This window comes from Lagopus leucura, unplaced genomic scaffold (assembly GCF_019238085.1).
Source record: "Lagopus leucura isolate 7727_CA_CO unplaced genomic scaffold, USGS_WTPT01 Super-Scaffold_100004, whole genome shotgun sequence".
NCBI lineage: Eukaryota > Metazoa > Chordata > Aves > Galliformes > Phasianidae > Lagopus > Lagopus leucura.
The window spans coordinates 30,625,740-30,636,758 of NW_024962264.1; the positions used below are offsets into that span (position 1 = coordinate 30,625,740).

Genomic DNA, 11,019 nt, shown 5'->3' on the forward strand with positions numbered 1-11,019 from the left:
AGAAGTTCAGGATGAACCTTATGGCTAGGAAAAGGCATAAAATCTCTGGCAGTTGTCATTCTAACAGTTCTAGCTAGGTCAGATCTTGCTGAAGCTGGTTTGATGAACATTAGACCCACAGTCATACTTTGCACAAATCAGTCATACAGAAGTAAGATCTATCTTAGGTTAAAAGTGATCTAAGTTGGCAGAATACAAAATGACTACTTGCAATTGTCAAGTCACTTTCTCTTGAAGAGTTAGAGAATATCACTTCACTTCATCACTTTCCCCAAAGGTGAATTGTAAGTGACAAGATTTATAGGTTGTGAGAAGACATGATTCAGAGTATAACTAAGTCAAGATGGTTACTGCTAAACAATCACCTTTTTAATGTCAAATTCACTAAATCTGAAAAGTCTTATGTGCAAACAAGAGCTGTTTTCAAAAGTGCTATGATACTGCAGGCAACCTACAGTGGCTTAAAAATGTGAATTCTGTCTTTATAACATCGGGCCTTTAAAAAACTAGAGAGCTATTTGTCAGTGCTTGGAAAAAAAAAAAGAAACAAATTCTCAAATCACACAAATATTCTAATTTGCTATTACATGTCTATGAGCAATGGAAGAAGATAAAAGAGGCTGTAACTAAAGCAGGTTCAACCTGCTGCTGAAATTTACTTTTTCTATCTAGTTTCACTAGTTCAGTCTGCCACTAGGAATACTCAACTGTTACTCATCCATCATCGGTTTTCAGATAATAGACAGTAAATTTGATGATTTTCAATCAGCACTACAGAATTTACTGGAGTTGAAAGTTCTCTACAGCAGGAGTTGCCAAGAAGTCAGAATAATGTAAATTTTCGATTTAATGTAGGAATAGAACTGCAACTTAAAATGAAGGAAAGAAGTAAAGCTGTGGCAAGGAAAATGAATACAGTTTCCTTTAAAAAACATAGCCTTCCAGCACCATTTTAGCTGCACTAAAAGAGAACATGCTTTGCTCCTTTTCCTTGAGGAGCAAGACTGGATGGAAAGAGACTCAGGGTCCGTTCCCATCCCAGCTGACTTTCCTGAGTCCTGCCCAGTGTCTGTACCAACTGCAGAACCAAGTGCAACAGCAATGCAAATCCTTATTTTTACATGTTAACAGGGGAAAGCAATCTCTTCCGCAGCAAATACTGGAAATCAACATACCATGGAACAGAACAAACACAAATTGTTAATCTACCAAAATGGATTGCAGGCACTCAGTAGGGCAAATATTTAAGCAGAACCTGTAACTAAACCAGCAGAAATTGATTCCTGGAGCAGAGTTACCTGACTGACTCAGCTAAGGTTTCTGCAGGGGCTGTGCTAGAATCATCTCTCCACAGTTCTTGAACATCTCCAAGGACAGTGACTCCACCATCTCCCTGGGAACCCCATTCCAGTGCCTGACCACTCTCTCAGAGAAGTATTTCCTAACATCCAACCTGAATCTCCTGTGGTGTAACCTGAGGCAATTTCCTCTAGTCCTATTGCTAGTTACATGGGAAGATAACTCCCACCTCATCACAACCTCCCTTCAGGTAGTTGTAGAGAGAGATAAGGTCACTCATGAGCCTCCTCTTCTCTAGACTGGACAATCCCTCAAAACTCAATACAGTATTCAAGGTGCAGCCTCACCTGGGCTGAGTACCGAGGGATGATGCTCCTGCTCCTGCTGGCAACACTATTTCTGATACAAATAAGGAGCAGATGCCTTAGGATGTGCTTTATCTGTTCTGATCTCCAATTTGGTTCTTATCACAGCACTTTCCCTCAGCTCCAGTGTCAAAGATATCTGTTTGAGGAACTAAAACCTCTGTCTTGGTTTCACGTTATGTAAACATACATACAGTTCACTTAATGAAGATCAGAGCCACAAGGAGCCAGCTTCCCACACCATGGGGATGGCCCTGATGAGTAAAATGCAGGCTGTGATTCCCTTCTTCTTTGTATTTCTCTGTCTTCACTCTTTGTTGTCTCATGTGCAGGCAAGAAGAATATGTGTAAGCTCTTTCTCTTTCTTGCTCATACTAATTTTTCCTCCATATAGGAAACTTTGGAAATAAACAATGCCAGAATGATTTACACACTGCAATTTGAGGCCCACATAACTTTTTTTGTCTTCTAGTAGCTGTCCTGTCTCACATCATCTTTCTGCATCTGAGTTCAGGACCTTGTTCTTTGTAATTTGATCCAATGCAGTGACTTCATCACTGTCAGATTCAGTGATATTCACTTATTCCTCATTTATATCAGTAGACAATTAGAACAGCAATACACGTGTGGCACCAGGTTAATAATACTGCCTTGCTTGCAAGTCTAAATAGCAATAGACTTAAAAACACAGTAAAACTGTCATAAAAACTGTATTATTTCATCCTTCTTACTCAAGTAGATCATGGCTATCTAGAAAAAAAATTCTAGTTTTGGCACAGCTGGGAGAATAGAAACTTTCAAAAGGGAGGCCAAGAAGTAAGTGAGTGTGCATGAGAATAGAAGCAAATGGCACTCATACATATTTTACAGTTTCTATCTTTGTTCTCAAGAACTGCTTCTGTCTAGAAGTCATAGATTTGCCAAACTAAATAAAATATTTTTTTGAAAAATTCTTTGACTCATGTATTATTAGTGTTCATTTACTTGAGCATATTTGCGCAAAATAATTCCTAATAGGAAATACAACACATGGTGATACTGGCTGACATTCTGGAAAGCCTGTGAGTAATACTACCACTGAATTTTATTTTTTTAAGTAATGTAACTAGTGCAATTTTGTTTCTAAAAAGTAGCTGTAAATTGAATAGCGTGAATATTCTGATCATTCATTAAGCAGCAGTCTGTCTGTTAGTTTTTGTTTTGTTGTTCATCTTTTGTGGGTTTTGTTTTATTTTGTTTCAATTCTGCTTCCCTTTTTTGAGGTGACTTCATTTTCTATGCAGTTACTACAGACTTGGGGAAACCCAGGAATATACAAAGACACATTTTCCATCAAAACTGATCTGATCATGGCTTTTGATTATATCATGAATAGGCCAAAGGGCACAGAAAGGAACTGCAATTTTGGATTTCTTTGGACTTTTGAAAACTATGAACAGAGTTCTGAGTCAACAATAAAGGTTCTGACTGAGGTTCAAGAACTTTGCTGAATCAATGCTCAACACTGGCACCATTTCAGAATGGTGGAGTAATAAATACATTGGACTAGGATCCAGGACAGCTAGCGAGATGAACAAAGAGAAACCAAGAAAGCACAACAGAAAATGTAGAAGGGGGAGAAAGAGAGATGATTTTTAATTGCAGAGCAAGAAGCTATAGTGGTAGTTTCAGATGTGTTACGTAGCTGTCTACTGTTGGAGCACTCATTTGTACTGCAGGGAGATCCACATGCCAAGCCCTGTCAAGACGGAACTTGAGAGCTTTCTGCTGCAGAGCTTTCATCATCACTGGAGGTGGAAAAAACTATTCACCAACATAGGTGTTGCAATTGTACTTTTCTTCAGCAAGCATCACGGGACTGCACGGAAAATACAGGAATAGGGATCATCACCTCCTGTGCAGTGAGGAAGTAGCACTTCAGGACAGCAGAGTTTTGCCTCTCATCCTTCTCATAAGGCTTTGTGCAACTTCATGCCCAAATGTTACTTATTAAATCACTCACACAGTGACCTTTGTAACACCTGCCCAGTAGAAGACTGTTTTAGGAAACACACTTTTCTCCATGTGTAGCCCTCCCAGAAACAAATGCATGCAATTTCTGTTCTGTTTTTAACGGTGTTAAATATTGAGCATAAGCAGCTGCAGGAAGAGGTGTGCAGCCAACCAACAGAATTTCATCAAGCCTTTCCTGAGAAGGAGGACTCAGCCAAAAGAACTGTAGAATTCTTGGCTTGTAGAATTCCACATTAACTAATCAAAGATGAGCAAATATTTTTGCAGGGTGCTGATTCAGATACTGCTGAAGCTCATTAAAAAGATGGGTATTCAACACATAACTTAAGGGTAAATTTCTATTTACATCCATTTATTCTAGACCTTTCATATAAAAATAATTCTTGTGACAGCTGGCAAACTTAACATCTTGGTTGGGTGTTTTTTTTGTTGTTTTTTTTTTTTTTTTTTGTCACTATCTAATTAAGAAATAGTTAGGGGAACAAGACACATACCTCTGGTACATGTAACTAAACGGAAATTCTCTATTTGGCCCTCACAAATCAGTCAAATTGCCTAAGGAAGGTCCACAGCACAGAGTGTTTCACAGTCAAAAGAAAAAAAAACGTGGACTGACAGACAAAGATGCAAAGAAGCTGACACATTTTCCCTTTGCAGGTCACACATATGCATAGATTTTACATATGGGGTTACAAAAGTGTGAGAAAATAAGAGGAAGAATTTGCCTGAAGGAAGCGTACAGCTGAAGCAGCACTAGCCTCTCTTGATGAACTGACTATTCTCTTAAGGAAGGAGTTAGCATGTTCACTGACTCAGCTGTTCAGCTACTTCCAATTGACCTTTAGATGTCTGGATCTAAAACTTCAGGCATATAGGTAGGATTTCTAAAGACAGTGGTAAGGAATTGCTGAGGGGAATGAGGTCAAAGCAGTGTTGGAGGAACATCAGAAGAAAGAAATCCCTCATTGATCACAGTTATATAAGGAAATGTGAAGTTCCATGTCACTCAAAGGTTGAGGAAAGCTGGAGAGAAGAATCTAGGAAATAATCTGAGGAACTCATTTTTTTCACTCAAGCACTTTCCTACTTTTGTTATGACATAGCAAAACAGATAAGGAAGCCTTCACTAATGAAATTAGCTAAATTTAAACCTTAAGCAGTACCTGCAGAATGATTCAAAATAATCTAACATGCCAGTTTGTCACATCATTTGGGCAGGGACTTCAGTACCACACATCACTGTTAGAAGTCAGCTGCAGGATATTAGCTTCTAGACTGCATTTGTACATGTCATACAGTGGGCTGACACTTCTCAGGATCTTTATCACCAACAACAAGTGATAAAATCCATGACCAAAAAAAACCCCCTAAACATTTATTTAGCCAGGAACTGAAAACTGTGCTTGTAATACTCACATGTATTGGCTTGGGAATTACTCTTTTCCATCAGAGACAGTACGCATTGAAAATTCAGGAGCTTTTAGGTCATGTCTTCAGCTGCCTCACAGCTCCAAAAGTAGAAGCTTAGAAATGAAATGAAGAAACAATTCCTCTTTTTTTTTACCCTAATCACAAGAGTTTACAATAAAACACATGATCTTTTCATTTATGGTTCATCTTTTCTGACTTCTCCTTGTAACCACAAAAGAAGTTTTCCATGTGTTGGTTGAGGATTTTCTGAAGCCAAGTCTTTACTCAGTACCTCTTGCTCTTCTGTCTTTGATTTTTAAATTATTATTCAAAACACAGGCTCCAGAATCCTCCTCTTGGTTGCTCTCATTGCTGCATTTCAAGAGTTGTTACACTGTAATCACAGTATTATACAGGGAAGATGTAAGACATCTAAGTTTTTCATTAACTTGAAGATAAACTTATTGCTTCTGTATTGCATATGCAGTGAAGATGATATGCCTTGTGCCCTTTGTGTTAAACTTACTGCTTGCTTTGCTTTATGGAAATGTTATTTCTGCTTTCTTACTATCTGGTGTTTATCTCTAAGTTAATTAAAAACTTTGATGAAATGATAGACAAAGAAGAGTTCATTGGGTTTATTCAGAAGAGGTCTACACCCTGCAAGCTATGCCATTCATACTTCTGCTTTCTACCAGTAGGCCAGAAGATGTTTCCACTGATATCTTAGATTACATTTCTGTAGACTGTTGGCTATTCACAGAAATAATGTGTCAAGGAGCAAAAAAAAACAGATGTAGGAAAGAATAACCCAGTGTACGCTGCAACAGGCAACGGAACAGCATTTTCTAACAAGAGATCATCTGCAAGAGATAAGATAGAGGACTATGGAATTACAGAGTTTGAAATTAGTGATAAGGATCAATTGCTAACTCCTGTTTTCTAACAAAAGAGTCAGAAGGCATCAAACCTGGCATAGCATGGCAGTGTAATAGGTCTCAAGTACGCTAGATCTTTTCTTTCACAATCCCAGCCATATGCCTATGGCCATGGTTGAGGTTGAAGAGTGGATAGTCAATTAAACAGACCTTGGGTTTGTAAAAGAAAGGCTGTTATTAAGTGTTTATGTGCTTACATTACCTAATCCAGCTATGTTCACTGTAAGATGAAAGTTTACAAAGAAAAGATGCTTAATTCGATGTCTACACATCTTATTTGGCTACTATTCAGAGCACATCCACTATCTGTATATTTTTGTATAAACACAGACATTGATACATACAAAAATATTAAGCAGATTTCAACTTTGCTTACTTAAATCTCCCTGTTCTTCACAATGAGTTGGAGAACAGTAAACATATATTCATTCCTATTTCATCCTATGCTTTATTCCTTTAACTGTCTCCACTACCAGGCAGAAAAACAATAACAAAGTTCCGTTAAGAATTAAAACCCCACAATCTCATGTTTATGTTATAGTATTATTGTCTATCATTAATACAAATGTTTGTACATATCTGACTTCATCTGAATAATTCTCCACCACATTTTCATCTTTCCTTTAATTTTACCACAAGAACACTCTTTTTTACAAGGCCAAATTTAAATTTGCAAAAATGTCTCAATAATGTCAGAGTGAGAATCCTACAGAACCTTCTGGAATTCTCCTCCACCCAAATCCAAAATTCAAAATGCTCAGTAGTACTCCAAAAACAATCCTTATTTTATTGCTTATTTCAGTGATGCTAGACTTCATTATACTAAAAAGTAACTTAAATCATCTCAAAATAATCATTTTTTAAATGTCATTGTATGTAAGGAGTAGGAGAGCTTATTAAAATCTAATTCTAGTATCTGTCACTTCTACAAACTGTAGTTCCTAGTTCTAACAGTTCTCCCAACAATAATAACGTAAAATAAACAAACAAACAAGAACCACTCACGTGCACAGAAAAAATACCCCAAAGTTCAAGGACACACATGGAAAATCACAGATCACATGCAAAAAAAGTTGCAAAGGGAAAGTTGCAAAGAGTAGCAGAATAATAACTGCAAAAGTTTAAAAGTATGGAAAAGAACAGTAGCAAGCATGTGACACAGGAAAATACAGAGTACACAGTGCTAAATAAAGGGCTATTTTGTATATGTTCTATGTTTTTATCACTCTCCAATTAACAAAGTGCTTCCTGCTTATGAAAAGCAAGTTCATGGTAGTTGAGGGAAAGGGGTTTGCCCATACCACCATGACTCATTCTCCAATAGCACACTACAGGTTCAGGAGTTTCCAGTGGTGTGACCCACATATGATGCAGGGGGTTCAGGACAGTATATAAACAAGGCAGATACTGAGCACAGCCACTGACCACCCTTGAGGCTGCAGGAGCAAACCCCTCACCAAAATCCCTCACCAAATCCAGGTGACACACAGAAGAAACACTCTTGAAAGATGATGGGCAAGGCTGTGGCTGCTGTCATGGCTCTTCTCCTGATCTCAATGGCTGGAGCAAAAGGTAAAAAAATCCTTCCTAAAACCCTTATAACTAATTGCCAATGTGAGTGCTGATGGGGGAAGATATTATATTGTCTTAAAGTGCAGCAAATAACTCTGTGTGGGGCTAGATTTTACTCCCTGGTGGAAAGAGTAAATCCGCGTACATCCATCTGATGTAGCCAGGTATAAAGATTAGCGAAATAAAAGCAGAGTGATAAAACTGCTGGTGCTCAGTCATTATCATTTTGTGTTTCCTAATAGCACTGGCTGCTATACAAACAGTTTTTGTATAGTGACAGCGACTGGGCACCCAAGAAAATGGGTGAAGGCAAATTTTTCAAGTTGTCTGGCTCATAAAAAGAAAAATTATTTCTAATACTCTGAGAAAAAACAACATGTATTTCCTGGGCAAACAGTGTAACAGTCCATACACTACCTGTGTCTTTTTTCTCCTTGTTTTATAGGTATGGCTCAGGCGCGTTCAGCGATTGAACTCCGATGCCAGTGCATAGAGACTCATTCCAAGTTCATCCATCCAAAGTTCATTCAAAATGTGAACCTCACCCCTAGTGGACCTCACTGCAAGGACGTGGAAGTCATGTAAGTGCTGTTGCAAAATAATCCCTGCTACTCAACAAAAGGGAAACAGATTTTACATTAGGGATGATGTAAGCATTCTCTAAAAGATGCAACAAGACAGCATGCCAGGTTAATCAGAATGCAGTGCGTGATGCTCCTACAAATGACATAATACATGTCATATGTTGCATAATTTCTGTAAATCTGTACTTAAATACTACACGGAATTTTTCAGCATAAACCTGCACTCATCAAAAAAGCAAGTAAATCTAAAACTCTGAATTCCTCTGACATAAAGAAAGAGAATTAAAGCCACTGAGCTGCATTGAGCAGTTTATCAAGACATGCATTTTATGATCCCACTTCTACTGAAGTCAATGGAAAAATGACTATTAGCATAGAAGTCACAGAAATCTTACTGTGGCAACATTTTTAGGGACTAGCCAGTAGAGTTTCTGAATCAAGACGGAAACATTCAGCTCCTCAATTAAATACCATCACAAATGCAAACCAAGCTATCTGAAAAAGAAGCGATTTTGAAAACAGTGAGTCCTGTAGATAATCTAATCCATCCACAAAGATATAGGAATGTATGAAAAAAAAAAGAAAGTATGTATTAGGCTACAGCCTCAACTGATAGCAGCTTAAATTAAGGGAGACCATCTCAGTGTACATCTAGAGAACCTTGATGTTGCAAGAAAGAAAAGGAAATTGCCTAAGGAAGAGAGCTTCACTAAATAGACCTTTTGCCTTCCTTCTTCTTCTCTGATGTAGAGCTACTCTGAAAGATGGCAGAGAAGTGTGCCTGGATCCCACTGCTTCCTGGGTGAAGCTGATCATCAAGGCAATTCTGGACAAGTGAGTATTTTCTTCTCTGTGGGCACAAATTATTAAAGAGCAGTATTTTGAAGAAGCTAGCAAACATCCTATGCACAAGTTGTTCAAAATACTGTCTCATAAGGAAGTTGCTATCAGGAAGTTTACTGACTGGAGCAAATACTGTGTTTGCTTTGTACTTTAATACTTTAATACTTTAATACTTTAATACTTTAATACTTTAATACTTTTCGTCAGGTTCAGTCCCTTAGTGCACCAAACATCCTATGTGCATGCTAGCTACAACTCTCATAAGGCACAAGTATATTGAAAACTTAAGCGCAAGTGCCCAGTCCTTTGGAAATTCAGGCGTTAAGTGACTGTTTTTTTCTTGCTTGCAGTGGTTAAAAGCAACGATAACTTTTTCAAAAAGAATAGCATTTAGGTGAGTGGGTGAAAATCAGGTCCAAGGAGTGTTAAGCAAAGGATCAAACTACTGAGGTTTGCTGAGTTATTAAATACTCGTGAAGAGGTGACTGCAAACTAATGTCTCTTTTTATTTTTATGCACTGGCTTTCAAAGGACTTGGACAAAGCACAGATCCTTTGAGGCCGATTTCATGCAATTCCAGCACGTGATACTTGTTCCATTAGTTTTCATCTTTTTTATTTTTTTTATAGGGCAGACACCAAGAATAAGACTGCATCGTAAAGCAAAGAACAAAAATGTCCTACCTCCTCCAGGAAGACAAAAGTGGGAGACACCGCCATTCAGCTTCTGGCAGGTCATTTCCTCCTGCCTCCTACATTCGTACTTTCATCATCGTCTAGAGGATGTATCCTCCCTCTTTTTGTAGTTACAACAGTAACTTGACAACAGTAGCTTAAGTCTTTTAAAGAAGTGTCATACGGGAGAAAAACCACTGAAATTAGAAAAAGTAGGCAAAAAAATAAAACAAAAAAGATCAGGCTTGTGAAAGGAGATGGAGATGATTCTAGCCACCACATAATCAATGTGGTGCACTCTATGCAGGTCTTTCTTTAAATAACGTCTTTGCCAATAGTTTAGAAACTGCCCAACAATTCCTTTTCTCCAGGAACATGCTGACAGGTAGCATCAACTGTACCTAGGTTACTGCTTCTCATGTGGGCTGCAAACCAGAAAAAGGGGGCTTTCAGAGTCAGTAACCCAAAAGTCTGAGGCATCAGTTTTGGAGCCATCATTTTCAAGGTTTTATTTACTCTGAATTACTGCTGTGAAGCTATAAACATATGTTTTCATGCCATCTTTTGGTTACAAAAAGGGCACTTTATTTATTTGAATTCTATTAAATATTTATTGCATCTCTAATATTAATTAGTTTATACTTTGTCATAAGAAAGTAGATGATCTTCATGCTTCCATTATTTATTTATTTATGGAAAAATTGAAGTTTTTATGCTTTTGTTATTTATTTATTTATGGAAAACATTGAAGTGTTCGTGCTTACATTATTTATTTATTTGTGAAAAACGTCTCAGTTTAGGTACCTAATAAATGCTTATTTAAATGTTTTTATTTCAGTATTGTGTGTTATTAATTTTCTTATTGACCTAAGAGGGTACGTTTATTTTCCCTCAGTATCACATAAAGGCGTCTCACAAGGCCAAGTGGAGGCTGAGTTGTGGGGACTGATAAGTACCTCAGGGAATTCTTGCCTGCAGTACGTGCAGATGATTTTCAGTAGGAAAAAAATACAAAAGTGGTCAACTTCCTTCTTCTTTTCTTGCTAGACTTAATTTTTTCAGAGAACTGGGTGAGAAAACCCATGGGAAGAAAGAAACGAACAAACAATGGTGAGTCACAGAAATCCCAGTCTCAGCAGCAGAGTAAAACAACATGTCAGCCGTGGATCTGGCACAGAACCAGGTTTCTCATTAACTTACCGTAATCAGGCATATCTGATAAACTGCAATGGAGTCAGTGAGCACCCTCTGAAATTTCAGGGAAAAGGGAGTATTATACTGGGAGAAATCTTAAGGAATGAGCTCCGATTGTAAGGCTACA

General features: G+C 37.8%; 1 protein-coding gene across 1 annotated transcript; it reads left to right on the forward strand.

Annotated features, from left to right (window-relative positions):
• Window positions 1-7,465: 7,465 nt before the first annotated feature.
• LOC122180316 (interleukin-8-like) lies at window positions 7,466-10,309 on the forward strand. Its single transcript, XM_042871882.1, has 4 exons — window positions 7,466-7,597; window positions 8,043-8,178; window positions 8,932-9,015; window positions 9,654-10,309. The coding sequence occupies exons 1-4, from the start codon at window positions 7,534-7,536 to the stop codon at window positions 9,682-9,684; spliced, it is 315 nt and encodes a 104-aa protein (XP_042727816.1). The 5' UTR covers window positions 7,466-7,533; the 3' UTR covers window positions 9,685-10,309.
• Window positions 10,310-11,019: the final 710 nt, after the last annotated feature.